This window comes from Brachycentrus maculatus, unplaced genomic scaffold, assembly GCF_059751285.1.
Source record: "Brachycentrus maculatus isolate JH-2025_06_01 unplaced genomic scaffold, ASM5975128v1 h1tg000757l, whole genome shotgun sequence".
Lineage (NCBI taxonomy): Eukaryota > Metazoa > Arthropoda > Insecta > Trichoptera > Brachycentridae > Brachycentrus > Brachycentrus maculatus.
This window is the reverse complement of record NW_028281487.1, coordinates 40,835-60,765: the sequence shown is the minus strand read 5'-3', so window position 1 is coordinate 60,765 and position 19,931 is coordinate 40,835. Positions and strand designations below refer to the sequence as shown.

The 19,931-nt window shown below is 27.8% G+C and overlaps 1 protein-coding gene across 1 annotated transcript in view; it reads right to left on the bottom strand.

The window, feature by feature from the left end:
* Positions 1-19,288, bottom strand: part of LOC148300276 (uncharacterized) — a 39,652-nt gene extending 20,364 nt beyond the window's left edge. The window contains exons 1-12 of the mRNA XM_088275013.1: positions 18,976-19,288; positions 17,602-17,738; positions 13,118-13,297; positions 12,213-12,351; positions 11,227-11,447; positions 9,014-9,163; positions 7,495-7,627; positions 7,195-7,319; positions 6,374-6,493; positions 5,602-5,734; positions 4,986-5,057; positions 220-347 (exon numbers count right to left, since the gene is read on the bottom strand). Of these exons, the coding sequence (XP_088131139.1) occupies positions 220-347; positions 4,986-5,057; positions 5,602-5,734; positions 6,374-6,493; positions 7,195-7,319; positions 7,495-7,627; positions 9,014-9,163; positions 11,227-11,447; positions 12,213-12,351; positions 13,118-13,297; positions 17,602-17,738; positions 18,976-19,036 (1,599 nt within the window). The 5' untranslated portion in view covers positions 19,037-19,288. The remainder of the gene's footprint in view (positions 1-219; positions 348-4,985; positions 5,058-5,601; positions 5,735-6,373; positions 6,494-7,194; positions 7,320-7,494; positions 7,628-9,013; positions 9,164-11,226; positions 11,448-12,212; positions 12,352-13,117; positions 13,298-17,601; positions 17,739-18,975) is intronic.
* Positions 19,289-19,931: the final 643 nt, after the last annotated feature.

Below are 19,931 nucleotides of genomic sequence, written 5' to 3'. Positions count from 1 at the left end.
ACTACCGATATAATGCAGTTTATCTTTCATATTATTTATTGATTCGGCATTAACTTTGTGGAATGACATGATTATTTATTAAAATTAAACACTTGAATAAACCATTTTATCGTATATTCAAGTAATTACGATAAAGTGGTATATTCAAGTGTTTAATTTTAATAAAATTATTATCTTTCAGTCTATATCGAGCCGTTTAAATTGTTTTCAGTCACTTACTTTAATACTCCCTTTAGTAGAAAGGTCTGTCATCGCTATAACTGCAACACTCATGCTAGTTCTGATAAAATAAGCCACCGTAAAACTGGTGAATATTAGCAGAGCCTGAACATGTCTCACACCCCATCCTGAAAAATATTATAAATCATTTCAGTTTAACGTGAATTCCGTAGAAATAGCATTTTCATGTGTGTAAGGTACAACTATTATATTTATCTGATATCACAACAAAGGTTTATTAACGTCTTTGATTACGACTTATCAAAGGCTGGTTTAATTTATCACTTTACACATTTGAAACATTCACCATTATACCTATGATTGACAACCACACTACTCAAATATCTGAAATTATATTTGTGCCATATCTGTGGTAAAAACAATCAGTAGATACCTTCATGAAACGTATGTTACATCCTCACGAATTATTTTACACTAGGAAAGACTTGAAAATATCACAAAAGGACTTTTTTTTTTAAACTTTTAAACTATTTTGACCTGTTATTTTTTATTCACAATATTTTAAGTGCGTTTATATATATATATATATATATATATATATATATATATATATATATATATATATATATATATATATATATATATATATATATATATATATATATTTATTTATATATATATATAAATTTGTATATATTTATATATATATATATATATATATATATATATATATATATATATATATATATATACATTTATATATATATATATATATATATATATATATATATATATATATATATATATATATATATATAAATATGTTTATATTCGTATAAGTAGTGACAATATAATTTAATTGTCAATTTATTATTTACTTTTAATCGTCTTGTACAAAATAAATGTGCATTGTAAGGCTTAAACAAGAAGCAATTTCTCCTAACCGACTATGCGCAGACTAATGACATTGGTCAAAGTTTGATTTTTATACAGCTGTTAAAAATTAGAGGGCATATAGTGCTTGTGCACAAGTATGAACGAAAAATAACATTCATACAGTTTCATGCAGTGTACTGAACAAATAATAATAATTATATCAAATATCGTCATATATCGCGGATGTTCTGGCAAGAAACGTTAACTCGAACACATGCAATTTTGACTTCATGATGTATATTATAAAGTTTTCAACGTTCTATAAACTGGAGAAATACATTTAGTAGTTTAAAATGTCATATATTTGTAGTTTCAAAATAAAGTTCAACCTTTAGCTTAAAAGCGGGTATTTTATTCAAGCTAAAAGCTTTAAATAACAGGGAATTTAGAGTAAACGTTTTTTGCCAGTATACCCACGACATATAAATTTAACTATCAATTGATGAAAACAGGAAATGCAAAGGAAGAAGGATCAAATAAACAGTTAAAAGAGAATAATCATTTACTTTCATAAAAGTTAATAAAATTTACGAAATTATTTCTCATTCAAACATGACACCTCAAAATTTACAATTAAAAATCGTTAAAATTACTCACCTTTTTTGTCAATAACAAGAGCTTCTGATTTTTCAATGACATCCGTCATTTTATTATATCTTTTATGTTTATTTGTATTTTTTAAATTTTAGATTGACTTTTACTTGTCCAAAGCAATGAACGAAACTACTGTCACGAAACAAAATCACATGATACACAATTACTCACATAATAAACCAAGTTATACTAAATATTGTATGAACGGTACGAGCATTATAATTTTATGCTAATCCAACACATATTATTCTCACATTTCTCAATCTTTATAAGAATCAGATGCTAAAATGTTATGTTAACGAAGCTTATAAAAGCTACATATATAATAATAAACGAACAGCTTCTCAGTCAAATTTTTCCATTTTTTGACACTAAATAATGACGACTGAACAAGTAGGTATAATAAATTGTACAATATTAAACTGATTCCACAGTGCAGAAGTTATGTATATATACTAACATCTTTATGGACCTAGATTTGAGCACTACATACAGAATCATAAAAAAATACATTTTTACAAGTATTCCGTATTTTGCAAAAATATTATTCGTACCTAGACTCAAAAAAATTATTTAAATGGTTATTAAACGATTTAAATTATTTTTATTACGTGAAACTAGATATCAATATTTATTTTAAATACAGTCTAAAGCGTAATTGTATATATATAAAGCGTAGTTGTATATATTAAAGTTACAATTTTTTTAATGAAATACAATTTCCATACATTTTCACTTACTACAATCTTTGGTTGTAAATTTTAATTTCACTGAGCGTCTCCAAAAAAGGGACTGAGCTCTTGCGCTAGGATATGGATTTTTTTATCATTTTTTTGTTGATGATAGCATCATGTTATACCATACACTTTTTCAAAAATATAACTGGGGAATACATATTTTTATGGGGTGCGAGGCAATTATTTTGTTTATTTTTGTATTGTATAGTCTGTAAATGTTTATAGTATTCGTACATTCCGTCTCATAAATCTCATATGGTTAAAAAATATGTTGGGTATTAAACACTTTTGCGGAAATGATTGACACTCGTAAATAGACTGCATATTTACAGCAGCATTAATCGTTGCACAGACGCTTCATTGGTTTACTCGTATGTATTCTGGCTTTATGTATCTTAAAAAAATTGTAGTGGAAAATTTTACTTATCTCATTAGATAACACGTATTGTCACAGCAAAATGATATACAATAAGTAGTTGTGGATGTTATTTAGTCTTATTTAAACATTTTCTATACATACTCTGTGATCACACTGTGAGAAGTAAAAAATGGGTTGTAATGAGTTACCATGCCGAATTTTATATTATTTCCAGAAAGTGATTTTGTGAGAATGATATTTGAGTTCGGAAATGATAGACTGTGAAGTATGCAAAATGTTTTCATTTATTGATTTGGCAGTCACTTTGTGGTAAAACCTATTTACAACATTTTGAGTGTGTCCAAATACTTCTTCACAAAATCTGGATTATCTCCAATTACAGGAGTTATTTTCATAATTTTTTTTGACATCTCATCAAAGATGAAGAAGAATATGGAAGTCTGGGCATTTAGGGGCTGACGTCAGCCCCGTAAATGCCCAGACTTCCATATTCTTCTTCATCTTTGATGAGATGTCAAAAAATAATATGTAAAACCAATTAATTTTTATTTAAAATTTTACTTAGTAAATATCACTGTTTCTTCAATAAAAATTAGTGTTGTTTATTAAGTAAAATTTTAATTATAAATATGCAAAATGTAATAAAATAACCCCAAATGAAAATATTCATTAAACACCAAAAAATCAGGAACGTAGAAAGTTTGCTTTGGCAAAGAAACTATTTGTTTTTTAATGGAGCTCTATAATCTACTCCTATTATCCATAAATGAATTAAATAATGTACTTATTCAAAGAGCTGTGAATGATTAGAGAATAGAGGTAAGGAGGTAGTGATGTCATCCATTATTGCTAAATCATGATATACAAATAATTAAGTAAAGGAGTATTCTTAAATGTGCCCTCGACACAGGAAAACCCAGTGCGGATAAAGTTTTAAAAATAATTATTTGTAGATGTATATTTACTTAAATAATTTAAATTCACAAAACAGGTAGAATTTTTATATCATTTAAATATCTGAGGGTGTTCGTTTATTTCAAGTCATTGAAGAGGTTTTTATTTAATAGTTTTTTTTTTAATATATTTCAAATATAAAAATACAAAAATTATATTAATTGCATGCAAAATTTATATCTTTGGATATAACACATACCATTGAAAGGTTTAAATTAAATAAAAACAGTTTTTCAGATCTTCAAAATGTTTTCTTTTATTTTTCATCTTTGTTATACAGTAAGAATAATATATTAAAATAAATAAGGAATATTTAATATTATGCATTGAAAATAAATGGCAAATCCTTAAACGAAACCTTATCAGTAATAATACAATGTGAAACTTATTCACTTCGGAGTTTCACTTTTCACTAAATATTGATTTATTAATAAATACCGTTTTCTAGTTACTGTATCGCAAAACCAGCATTCTTAGACTATTGGAAGTTTGACTAATATTATGTTTCCTATAAAAAAATATATTATTTTGATCTTCGATTTACCGTTAACCTTAAAAATAACCTTAAAAATAATTAAAATCACTAGTTATTTAATATACATATTTACAAATTTCTACCAGTAGTCGACTCTCTTTTGCGTTTGTTTTTTTTTCTTTTCACAACATTACTTTATCTTAATTAAAATATACTTCGTACACCATAATACATAGGATATTTTATACCAGTCTTATCATTTACATAATCACACACATTTTTCATCTCTAAAATACTTTTACTGATATTATAGCAGTTATAAATGTCATTCGCGTAAAATGAAAACCTTACAAAATTACTATTATTTAATGCCCATAATGTTTTTTTTGTAAGATATCTAGTTTGATTGTACAAGTTAACTGTATCTCAATTCAATGAAAATTTTAAATGTGGCCATATTGAAATAAAATAATGAAAATTAAAACTTATTGTTTAAATCTTTAAAAATAAAATACTTATAAATAATGCGAGTACTTAATATTGTGATTCTTTTTGTCACAAAATTGAACATGTGAATTATCGTAAAATTCTATTTTCTATTATTTGAGATTTTGTCCACCATTAATCAGAATTATTTGTCAAGGCGTTAAAACCACCTTTTTCTGATATTTTCCCTTTTTTTCACTGCAATCAATTCGAAAATAAACTCTTAAATCCAATTTTGTTCAGCGCTTTTCCTCTTTTCGAATTAGTGCAGTTTCCTTTTCAAGTTTATGAATCATTTCCAGTTTTGTCATCATTTCTGAAAAGAATTTTTTTTTATTAAATTTTTAATGAATTTTAATTACAGGGAGTATAAAAAATACAATAACCATATCAATATTGTATTTATCAACAAAAACTTTTTAAAAAATAATTTTAAAAAAAAACAAAAGTTATATTCGACACCAATTGACATCATACCCCAAATAAAAAAAAATCTACTTAAATGCATAACAAACAATATGAATTTCAAAATTCCTTTGTTTAATTTTTTTTAATCTTTCAATTTTAATTAATTAAACAAAGGTTAAAAATGTAACTTTTATTAAAAATTACCAAGATATTTTCTCTGAAATGTTGATATACCTACGTATGGTTGGTATGGTATTAAGAATTGCGAAATTTATGGAAATTTACTTTGGAAATAAAAAATAAGAATCCTTGGTTGGATATTATGATAAAAATTAATCATCAATGTTTTATACGTGAGTTGAAAATGTCTTAAAATGAAACGAATTCACTTGATTTCGGTAATATGTATTTTACTTTTAATCAAGAAGAAAATTAAAACAAATTTGCCTTACCAACGTCGCCACTCGTATCAGGCTCATTCCAGGGCTGTGTCGTACTTGATCCAAATATGACGAAGAAGAGATTAGACAGGAAGTACACACCGGATGTAATGAAGAACACCAGCCTCCATTGAGTTGGATCAGTCTGAAAATTAAATTTATAAATCACAATCATGATGAAAATCGACTTAATCGAATCATATCCCGACTTAAAACCACACTTTTATTTGTAAAAATATTAAATGAAATAAATATGCCTTGAATCTTCCCCTGAGTTTTATACAAAACACTTTTTTAAATAACTGGGAACATTTTTTTGTTATTGAGAGTACCTTTAAATTATATTTATAATTTTTACTGTAATTACAGATGAACTCGATTTTTATATGATTTTTAATTAATTTTGATATTTATTTATTACGACCACGTAGAAATTACAATACATTTGGAGTCTGCTGCCAGCTATTTGCCTACTCCTACACTAATTGTAACAAATATTCTATTGTTACAGTCACAAGAACGATTCTAAATAAAATTTTCAATAAAGGATTCATTCAATGCAATGACACGAAATAAAGTTTTCAAATAAAGTTTCCAAATTATTGGCAAACACTTGCGATTCAACAAGAAAATATAAATATAATTTAGTCTCGTTTATAATTAAAACCTTATAACATTGCAGTAAAGAATTTCAGCAATTTCAAGTCAGATTTCTAAATCAGTAATTATTAAATATTATTTGTGTTATAAGTTACGAAAAAATAATCAGTAAAAAGGTACAAACCTCGTCAGTTACAATATAGCCAACTGTGATGGGTGCTAGAATTCCTATCGCATTGGCAACGCAATTTGTGATTCCAACTATAGTACCGGCAAAATTTGGTGCCATGTCAATTGCCAACATCTGTAAATAAATTTATTTGATATTGAGTTTTGTATTATATTTAAATAAAATAAAACTACCATGTTTTCTTGTATGTATTATTAAAGGAATCAACCGAAATCGAAAGTACAATGTACTTTTTAACATATCGTGGCATATATGTTATGTCTGAAAAACAGCTACCATTCCAAATGGGTGGAGATCGCCCACTGATAACTAGACCAGAGAATTCAGGACAAGATAGAGAAAGAGAATTGCCCATATATAGATCTACCAAAATACAACTGTTGTTATTTTATTATTATTTCGGCTTTCACTCTGTAGTAAGACACGATTAAATTATAAATAAAACACTTGTTTTTTTACGGCTTGAATATTATTCTATTACAACTAGTTTCAAAGCCACTGAAGCTTCCTATGGTTTTGAATATAAAATTTCATTTTCCATCCACAGATTATATTAAAAAACCGTAAATGGGAGCATCTGTATCTTTAGAAACTAGTCAACATAATATAATACTCAAGTTATATAAAACAAGTGTTTTATTTATATGTAATTTTAAAGTGTTGTTTTTCCAGTATGTATTTTGACATTGTTGCTTGGTGAAAAATTTGTTCTTCTTTGTCAAAATTAAAATCATGCACATTAGAGACATAGATGAATCAAAATAAGAAAAAATAATATATAGAACAGATAATGAAAAATAAGATTTATTACATACCATGTATCCCATATTTAGTCCAGAATTAATCCCAACAGTAAGGATAATAAACACAACAGACAGGACTTCATGACCGGGAGGAATGTATGAAAGGATGACGATGGTTATCGCTGGCAACCATGTACCTAAAAAAAGTATTCAATAAACGATTTTTTTAATTTTTTTATTTCGATGTAACTTTATAATATAAATTTCGTATAAACGCGTTCAATAAAAATGTGTGTGCAGTTTGTTTTTAATAACCAACAGTATCAATTGAGGGACATTAAAGCGAATTATAAATTTATTATTATCACTTACCGATTGAGTTAAATGTTTTTCTTGCAGTGGTTTTGGTGCAATATCCATTATTAACTATAAAATCTGACACAAAACTGAGGAGAATACTTCCCAACCACATGGCAGCGTAGGGTAATGCAGATAATAAGCCGCTCTGGAAAAAATATACCCCACATGAATAATATAATTTTTTTACAATAATCCAATGAGTCTCTTTGTCTTACAGCATTATTTTATCAATTTAGTATACATATATAGTTAAGATCATTTCTGGACTTATACTTCAGTGCTGACATAAGTCCAAAAAGCTAAGATAATACATGTTTGGATCCCAAACTCAAACTATGAAAATATAGCTAAAGTGGCTAATTATAATAATAATAGTAGTAAAAAGTATCTCCACAGGTACTAACTTAGATGTTAACAACATTTTGAGTGTGTCCAAATACTTGTTCACAAAATCTGGATTATCTCCAAATACAGGAGTTATTTTCATATATTTTTTTGACATCTCATCAAAGATGAAGAAGAATATGGAAGTCTGGGCATTTACGGGGCTGACGACCGTCATAGGCTGGTTTAAGTGATCACTTTACATACGTGTAACATTTACCAATTCAACCCATTATTGACAACCACACTACTCAAATTCTTGGAAGTTCTATATATATGAACCAATTTAGAAACCTTGTTCTTGAATCACTAGAACTTCACTAGAGACATCTATTGGTGAGATGTAAAGAAGCTTTTTACTAAGCAGAAACTCTTATATTAGTATGTGAGGTCAATTATATTAGTATGTATTGTCAATAATATTAGTATATATTGGATACACTAAAAATGTTGTAAATTATTTTATCAATTAAGTATACATTTATAGGTGAGATCATTTCAGTGCTAGTATAAGTCCAGAAAGCTTAGATAATACATGTTTGGATCCTGACCTCAAACTATGAAAATTTAGCTGAAATGGCTAATTACAATACTAATAGTAGTAAAAAGTATCTTCACAAGTACTAACTAAGATGTTGTTTAAATTAGGAGTGAACAAAATAAAGATATAATTGGTATTTGAACCACGAATAAACTAGTTTTGTTTTAACATCAATACAAATGTCTTTATAATTTAATAATTATCTCGACCAGTTTTGAACCAAAAATCTCAAATTCGTCAAGAGTGTAAAACTTACCTACACTCTAAGAATATAATTTTGATAGATTAATTTCCAAAAAATAGCTGACGTAACATAATTAAATTATTGCACTCTCTCTGTCCCTCTTTTATTATTCGTTATTTCAATATGGTGTTATTTTAATCGCTTATCTAATCATATAAAAGCAAGGCGATTAGACCTGCGCTCCAGGAGGGCAGATCAGTCCAGGAGATAAATATTAGATTAAAATGTTACTTCAATAAATGTTGACCTCTGTAATGATTAAACTCGTGACCTCTAGAATGATCACTAAACGCCCTAGCCATTAAACTATGGAGGAAAACTATGTAGTTCAACATTGTTTTAAATAGAAAAATTAATTTTACCTTTTTCATATCAATCCCAAGAGCCATTTTTTGATAACTCGGTATTTCTACAAGAAGCGTGATAAATCCCCAATTACCTCCCACGTGGGCAACCAACATAGCCCAAACCGGTAGCGACGTAGCGATACTCTTCCATGGCGTTTTTGGTACCTAAAATTTAAAAAAAATAATTAAGAACTTTGCATAGGAGTCCTGTGTAACTGATCAAAAATTGAGCAAGACGTAAACATTTATAGGAATCCTTTCAGGCGAAAAGCAGTGAAAGTGAAGCATGAAAAATAAAAATATGGATAGGGAAACATTTTTCTCCTTCTGATGTTTAGAATTAAAGTTGTCACTCATATAATTTAATTAATGGCACTAACCGTTTATCACGAATATTTGTAAGAAAATACGCTTTTAATTTCCGTAATAAAAAGAATAAATTCAATAAATTTGGAATCTTATATTTGTTTTTAAAATATTAAATTAATATCTAGTTTTGAAATATTGAAGTAAATATATTACATTTTTTCAATATTTTGTACTTTAATACCTGAAAACCAGTTGTACCAAAAACTGAAAAAATCCAGAGGTATTATAGAAATGGAGGACGGTATGATTGCTTTTCATTTAAAATCACAAAAAAATACCTTGAAAAAATATCAGAATATGATGAATATGATGAATAAATATAAATAAATTACCCAACTGGGCATTACGATGAAATAAGCTTAAATTTTGGAGCTGATAGATTACTTTTCCTATGATTTTACATTATTAATTCATATTAAAATGATTTGAAGGTATTTTTATTTAGATTTTTATAAATGACGTTCAGACAAAGAAACGTAGTAAATATATATTTAGAAACTTTTGTAAAAAAAATACTAGTTCAATGAAGTGCATGAATTATGAAGTGCATAAGAATATAAGTAAATCTTTTGTATCCAGTTATCAAACAAGCTTAGTATTTTTAGCGTCTTCTACAAAATTTTACCATCGTTTATAAATAATAATGTCACATTGTTTATCAAATATAAACACCGCTGATAAGATCATCATAACACCACTGAATAGGAAGTGGAAATTCTCAACGATCCAAACTCCTGACGTCACAGCCATGCAATCGGTTTTCACAATTTTCCACGCGTTGACATCTAAATACGAGTAGACAGTGCAAATATTTTCACAAGTGAGTTTGCACATCATTTTAGTATTTTAGTATTCAAGTATGGAGTTCTATTAATATGTTTACTAATACTAATATCGCTCACTCCTTTCAAGAACGTCATAAATCAAAATACTTGATTTTTCAGGTAAATATAAAATTAAAAACATGCCTCTTTTACTGGGATATAGTACATTTTTTGGGCATTCCGAAAACATGCACAACTTTAAATTGACGATTTTTTATTTATGACGTTCTTGAAAGGAGTGAGCGATATGTCAGTATCTACTAGTATATATATAATACATGCCAGGTCATAAGTCCTGGGACGCTCAGACTTCCATATTTTTTCATAAAAAGGGAAGAATGAAACATGTTTCATATCAAGTTGACACACGTTTAAAACCGTAAAACAAAATGATGCAGAATGCATCAAAATGCGTGTCACAATAGATTTTTAGAAATGTTGGTATTTACCAAGTAAAACTTTTATCAAAAATGGAAAGATATTGCCACATAGTGACTGCCGAATCAATAAATGAAAATATGTGTTTTATGTAATATATTTAAGACAGTTTGTTTTCTTTTTGTCCTCTAAACTCGAACGCTCTTTGATGATGCCTAAGGCACTACATCGGATGGATGTGATATTAAATTAAACATTTTTAGTGTCGTAGGAATAAATATAAATAATCTACTTAAATAAATAAAAAAAAATACTTAATTACAAATTTGATAAGTTTGGTGTTAAATGAAAATCAGATAAGCGTTCTTCTTTTTCATATTCTTCTTACCTTTAGCCGCACCCAACGGTGCATAGGGCACTGCATCGTATAGAAGCAGTTTTATCTTGATCGGTAAATACACGAAGGAAAGGTGATCAGCCTTCCGCTTCATGTACCAGTCCAGAATCATATTAAATAAAGGTTGAAACTGAAAAATCCTTCATATTAATTTTGACCCTTTTATAAATCGAACCTGGGAACTCTAGCATGGTAGCCTAGCGCGCTAACCACTACACTATGTTGGCGGATCAGCTTTTAGTTAGAAGAATTCATCCTACCTTCATCTCATCCGTATGTCCTAGAGACTTCTCTATAAAGTACTTTTCCTCTTCGGAGATGGTCTTATGGTCAGCGGGTGTACTTGCTCCACAAATCAACCACAGAATCCCGGTCAAAACTCCGATTGTCCCAATAGTGTAAAATATGCAAGGCCATCCGTAGGTTGTCGATGCAAGCATGCTGGATAGAGGCATTCCGACGATGGTCCCAAACGGTGTACCTAAAGGCAGGAGTCAGTATATAAACATTATTGAATTATGATATGAAAGCTTTTTTTTAATAATATGTGTCATAAATGAAAAAAAAATTAAAAAATATCTTCAAACATCGATTGAATTATATCGATATCATTTGCGTTGTTGCACAAATTATATCATTAGAATATTTTACTAATTATTCAAAGTAGTATGCACTGAAAATCTTGTCTGAAAATTTCAGTGCACATCGCGCCCACAAATTATGACGGCACACCGCGCAGGCTTGCCAACTTGACGACTAACGCACTTGCAAGTATTAAGAATAAAAGGTGCGGTCAAGTTTTCACACAAAATTAAAAAAATATATACATAAAATACAATTTGTCTAATTTCGTAGTCATACAGGAGAAAGTAACCAAGAGCATTGTTTTACAAAAACGTGATAATTGACCAATTGATTTCTTACTAGCTTAATATTGCCCTTGGAACATGGAAGTATAATATATCGACTTGGTAAAAATGACTAACTGCATTGATGTTTATTTTCTTGCCAAGCAAAAGTGACTTAAATGGCTTTCCTGAACATTTTACGTTTTGGTAGTTGGTCACTTTCTCCTGGAGGACTACGATTTGTTTGTGTATGTATTCAGTCCAATATCCAATATAAACTGATTAATCAATACTTTTACGTACATGCAGGTATATATTTGGCTAGATAATATTTTAACAGAAAATCTTTTTTGTTTGCGAAACGATAAAATATTGTGACATTTTATTTTGACCCTTACCTGCAAATAGAATGTTGGTGAGTCTACTCCTCTCATGACTGGGTATCCACCTTGCTGCAAGAGTGTTGATACAGGGGAAGAAACAGGACTGTGTTATTCCTTGAAGCATTCGGCAAGCGCAGGCTACTTTCCAACCCCCCTGAAATTCATGAATTTAGTAAAAAAAAAATGAAAAATCATTTCTATTAATGATATGAAAATATACAACAAAAATATCATTTTTTGAAACGGGCTAGATAGAGACTTAATTAATACCGATAGACTTAATTGTCATTGTCAAATATTAAAAAAATAAAGATAAAACATATCTTAAATACATATACAAAACCTATGTTTATCATATATATATATATATATATATACATGGGCCAAAAAAAAAAATTTTTTAAATAAATTTAATCATGTAGAGAATCATCTAGTTATGTAGTTAAATTAGTCTCGGAACTAAATTAATTTAACAATTTAATTTAGTTATTAAAATAACTTGATCTTATATAGTAAAAGTAATCGATTTTATAGCGTCATATATAGGTACTGCTAATCCCCCGTATAGGAGGTTTACATTTTTAAAATATATTTCAAGTTAAAAATTACTTATTTGAGTGATTTCCGCTGGTTTGAATGTAAAAATACAATTGAAAACATTGACCCCGTATAATGTTCCCTCCGATAATTCAGTACCGATCTCAACGTAATACGGGGGTTAACTGTACTACATACTGTTTTAGGCATTTCCGAAGGCAAAAAATACAGCGATGAAAAAATAAAATATGAGGCAGATCTATTGTATAGACTTTATTACTATTTCTTAATTGATATCACTGCCGGCAATCACAGTCACTAGCCACCTCTGCCAACGACCCAATAATTTTTCAATAGACGAAACATTTTTAAATTTTTCTCACCATGGTTACTGCTAAGGGTGTAAACAGCGACACGATTCCATTAACCATCATTGCCACTACCAGCAAACTCTTGGCTCCATACTTCTGAGCCAGTTGACCGGACGGAATCTGCATTATCATGTAACCCCAGAAAAATGAACTCAAAATCACGTCTTGGGTTTGCTTGGGCCATTTGAAAATCTGCAAATGAATTAGAAAAATACAAATTATTAGAAAATAAATTATTTCGTCTTCAGTAAAGACTCTCTTGTAAAGCCTAGTATTAGCCTTAGAGCCAAATATGGATATTACAACGATTAAAAAAATTATTCAGAGCCAATCTGTTAACAATATTAGCACACGTTTATTTTGATTTTAAACCTCTAGTAAATTACGGGTATAGCCAATAAAATTTGATTTCATACTAAATAAGGATTTTTTTCATTAATAAAAAATGTTTAATATAATAATAATAAAGCCCTTATCCGCACCCCAATGGTGCATAGGGCACTGTGTCATATTAACGCAGTGTTATCTTGATCGTTTACACAACAAATGAAGGAAAGGAAGGAAGATCAGCCCTCCGCTTCAGGTACCAGTCCATGGTAATATTGAATAAATATTACAGTGAAAAAATCACTAATATTTATTTTACCCCCCTTGGGAATCGAACCCGGGACCTCCAGAACGGTAGCCGAGCGTGCTGACCATTACACTACGGAGGCGGACAAAATTTCATTAATAAAAAATGTTTAAGAATTAAAAATTAAACAAGTATTTGTACACACTCATAATGTTTCAAAAATTATGGTATCCATAAGAACAATACTTATTTCGTATAATATCCTTGCATCTCCTTTGAATGTTTGTTCAAGTCAGGTTTGTATGTCACTATTTTTGGCACGTTTACAGGTTCTCGTCTATAAGATGATTTCTCAGTTTGCTTTCGATAGGGTTGATGCTTGAAAAATATTGTTCGCATGAATACGTAAAGTCGAAGAAACCTCCCGCGGATGTTTGTAACGGAGCCGCACTTAAAATGACAAAGAACCATATGCGCACTTTGCAAACCCATGGCGTAGTGCAACGAGTAGAAAACTATGTCTAAAGTGCATGAGCTCAAATATTCGATTTTCATTGAGGTTGAAAATAAAAATGAATTATGCCGATATACACAATATGTTCGCCTCCGTACTGTAATGGTCAGCACGCTCGGCTACCGAGGTCTGAAGGTCCCGGGTTCGATTCTGGAGGTCCCGGGTTCGATTCCCAAGGGGGGTATAATAAATATCAATGATTTTTTCACTGTCATTTTTATTCAATATCACCCTGGACTGGTGCCTGAAGCGGAGGGCTGATCACCTTTCCTTCATGTGTAAATGATCAAGATAACACTACGTTTATATGACGCAGTGCCCTATGCACCATTGGGGTGCGGATAAGGGTTTTATTATTATTAATATACAATTTAAAGTACGTATATTTAAATATATGAAGCATAAGGACTAACCATCTTGCCTTCGTGTAAATAACGATCAAGATAACTGCAGCTATTAAATGCAGTCCCAAATCCGTCTTGACTGGAGATATAAGTCAAATAAACAATAAAATATTTTACGTACCAATGCTTAATATTATCATTTAGATTTGTTTTATCACGATGCCGATTTAAATTTTATGTTAAAACGTTAAATAAAACTAGTACTATCTTGATTTTTTTATGTAAACATATCAACGGAATGTTTTTGGTTTATTTCGACATGGAAACAGGTTATTTTACGTACGATAGTATGCAGTTATTTACATTACCCTTATTTTCTTTTATGTATTTGGTTTAGTTACATTATACATAAAAAGTAACAAAAATAAAATTATAAATGAAAAAATTTCATCGAGCAAAAGTTTGTCTTAAACACAAGTAATTAACGGTAAAATGGAAAAATATAATCAGATAAATATTAAAAATGAAATAATAAAATTATAAGATGTCCGCCTCCGTAGCATAATTATCAGCACGCTCAGCTACCGTTCTGAAGGTCCCGGGTTCGATTCCCAGGGCGAGGGTCACATAAATATGTGATTTTTTCACTCTAATATTTATTCAATATTATCCTGGACTGGTGCCTGAAGCGGAGGGCTGATCACCTTTCCTTCATGTGTTAACGATCGAGATAACAATGCGTCAATACGATGCAGTGCCCTATGCACCATTGGGTACGGGTAAGGGTTAGAAAATTCTTCTTATCATAATTTCTAAATAAGACTTAAGACATAATATGTTAACAATTAAGATAACACTGCGTTCATATGAATAAAGTAATGTCGAATGTCATTCGACATTACTTTATTCCGGTGAGTCCAATGTCGAATGTCATTCGACATTACTTTATTCCGGTGAGTCCAATGTCGAATGTCATTCGACATTTTTTTCTTCATCGATTTAGTGTTACAATACAAGCAAACATATTTTTTTCTCACTCGTAATTAGTGTAAAATGTAACAATAAGCGATTGTATACATTCAAAATAAAAAATAAATAAAAAATTATACAAGTGTAGTTTTTTTTTAAAACTTGGATGTATTGTTTAACCCTGTAATGCTGTCAATCTATTGTGAACCTGGTGGAATTTTTAAATTTATTTTTATGTACCGGAAAGGGTAAAAGTCTTAGAGTGATAATCCGATAACATTTCCTACAAATATCCACTCATGAATTAAATCTGGTACTTCATCAATAGTAACCGTTTTAACTGACTAACTAACTAACTTACCATCACGCTGCTTCCCCTCAAGGGTAGACAGAGATAATAGAACGCCACACCACTCAGTATTTGCAAACATTCTTCGCCTCTTTCATGTTCATGCATCTCCTCATACATACACGCCGATTATTTTACCGTTTAAATCGTTTAACCGTTTTGATCGAAATATAAAACCAGACAATAATAAATTAAAATTATAAATTCAACGCTATACATAAATCATGCATTCTTTAATAATAATATTGACAAGGCTTCAATTCAGTTTGCGAACATGTTTTTTAGAGCAAACAAATATTAAATATAACTTGAATGAATTATGGTTGTAAGCGAATATTTGCACACAAAAAAACGTGCTATATGTAGATACTGTTTAAAATTGTGTTGTTAGTATTAGTCATCAATATTTAAAATGATTTATCGTGTGAGTATTCTATTTACGGAATTAATGCTATATGAAACGGCATTCCTTAAGATGAGGCAATTTTATATACATATATATTTATATATATATATATATATATATATATATATATATATATATATATATATATATATATATATAAATATATATATATAAATATATATATAAATATATATATATATATATATATATATATATATATATATATATATATATATATATATATATATATATATATATATATATATATATATATATATATATATATATATATATATATATATATATATATATATATATAAATATATATATAAATATATATATATATATATATATATATATATATATATATATATATATATATATATATATATATATATATATATATATGTATATATATTTATATATTTATATATATATATATATATATATATATATATATATATATATATATATATATATATATATATATATATATATATATATAAATATATAAATATATATACATATATATATATATATATATATATATATATATATATATATATATATATATATATATATATATATATATATATGTATATAAACTGTATAACCACTTTACCCTTATATTGTACAAACCTAATTATTATTATAACGTGATCTATTAAGTAAAAGCAAGGTGATTACCCCTGCCTTCAGATAATTTAATTTAGGGGTCAAGGCTGGGATCTCCAACAAAGGGTAAAATACACAATTTATTATTTCTTGGGAAAAATGTTTTTTTATCAATACCAAAACAATGTTTTAAGTAAAAAAAATATCACGTTAAATGTTACCTGGGTTTAAAGAAAACAAGTTACGATTTATCGTTTTTTGGACCTTAACAAGTTATATCAATATTCCTAGCTCAAGATTAGACATTTTCTCATTAGAAATATTAAGAATTAATTTATTATCGTCAGAGTGTTTGGAAAATTATTAAAGTCACCCAGTAAAGGAATTATTATTCCCAAAAACTATTTATGTGTTCTGAAAATATACTATTTTTATAATGTGAGAATTTTAAGAAGTTTTTTTTTAACTTTATTACTTTTACTTTGGCGGAAATAACTTTGTTTATTATTTTAAGGTTAACCGGAGCATTTCGTCGTAACGTAACACGTTACGATGCGAGCATTCAGGCAGTCAGTACAGCGAGCCGAGCGCTCCATCCATAGTTACGGATGCTCGCCGCGAGCGATGTTACGACGTCATGTTACGACGAAATGCTCCGGTCAGTCTCTCTACCTTTAGTAGGTAATTTCGAAGTTGCAAGCAACCACATTCGTTCTGAAAAATACCTCAATATTAGAGTTGTTGTTAGATGTATCAGTCATGGCTACAATGGCAACACTCATGTCCACTCTCATGATGTACGCAACCGACAGACAGGTGAATACCAACATCACCTGAATATGGCGGACTCCAAATCCATATTCTGAAATAAGAATATTAACATATATATGTGTTTATACATCAGCCTATATGTCAAAATATGCCAAGAATATATATTTCCGAATTTATTTTAGGTAACTCTATACCCAAAACTTGTGCGATTTCAAATGATATGTTTATTTCACTAATTGATTCGGAACTCAATTTATAGTAATATCTATTCATATTTCAATTTAAATCTCACTTGGTAATTTTCTCTGTATGATTTTCAAACAGAAAATTATGAAAAACGCATCGAAAATAAAAGTGATCACTTAAACCAGCCTATGACGGTCGTCAGCCCCGTAAATGCCCAGACTTCCATATTCTTCTTCATCATTGATGAGACGTTAAAAAATAATATGAAAGTGACTCCTGTAATTGGAGATAATCCAGATTTTGTGAACAAGTATTTGGACACACTCAAAATGTTGTAGTGTCATATTTTTCTCCATTATTTTTTATAAAATCATGTTATTATTTTCTTGAAAATGAACCTTGGAATATTATACATTTTCCATCCTACTCTTATTTTATTTGATCGAAATAATACAAATGTAATAAGAAAGAATGAAATGTTGCAAAATTGGTGAAACAAGTGGTATTTCATTTGATTTTGATATTTTTTATGTAATAATATTAATAAATATCATAATTTTAAAGAAAATCAAAATTTTATTGATTTTTTAAGAAATTTTAAATAAATATTCTCATAAAAAAACATCTTATTACTTTAATATGTGCATTGGATATGTATGTATTTTTCTTTTGTATTTTAATTTTTTTTTTTTTGAAATAGCGATATCTCAAGTAGATTTTTTTTTTTGATTTTTGTTAATATTTACAAATTGTAGTTAATTTTAAATTATGATCAATGATTAGGGAAGTACCAAAATGCATACGATCTCCTTGAAAATATTTATTTGAATAAATCAAAAACAAATTATAAAATTACCTAAAGTAAAAATATTGTTTATTTAAAATCTACTTAGGATTTCAATTTGTTGATTATATTAATATTAAACCACTTATTTATCAATAATTATTTAATATTTCTAATTAGTTCTTAATGTAAATATATTTGGCATTAATTAAACACTTCGACAACAACAAAAACTGTATAAAAAGGTAATAAAAATATATTATTAAATATTTAACTATTGTAAGAACGTTGAAAATATAACAAGGGAATGAAATTTACAGAAATATCCAATCAAAAGCTAGATTTTAGCAAGACTTACTTTTATCTTGTTTTTCCACTGCATTATACTCATACTTAAACTTTTCTTGGTTAGAAGTCATTTTTTAAATATTTATCTCTAATATCTCTTAGTTTTCTTGAGGATGATCACTCACAGACTCTTTAGGACGTATTGACGAGGTATAAGAACAGCATCTGCTATTATTAGTGAAGATATGGCTACTGATAATGTAATAATGCCATAATTTAACACACTGTCCAATAAAATAGAGATGATGAGTACACAGTTTAACGGGGACAAATACACATCACCGTAGGGTATCTTGGTTATGTTTGTCGAGCATTACAGACGATGTCAACTCAACTGAATCCACAGTCTACTCAATTATTGTCTTGCATTGGAAAAAACATTTTTACTTTGATATTTTCGAAAAATGTTAAATCGTTGTAAAGGAAATTAAATAAGTATTTTATATCCTGAATATTTTTAATATTTAAAGCATTTACTTTGTGGTTAGTCATTTTTATTTTAATATATACATATATATATGTATATATATATATATATATATATATATATATATATATATATATATATATATATATATATATATATATATATATACATATATATATATATATATATATATATACATATATATATATATGTATATATGTTTTTTATATATATATAAATATATTTATATATATATATATATATATATATACATATATATATATATATATATATATATATATATATATATATATATATATATATATATATATATATATATATATATATATATATATATATATATATATATATATATATATATATATATATATATATATATATATATATATATATATATATATATATATATATATATATATATATATATATATATATATATATATATATTTATATATTATATATAATTTTCAAGTTAAAATTCATTTAAACTTGAAAATTACAAAAAAGGACAAGTGTCC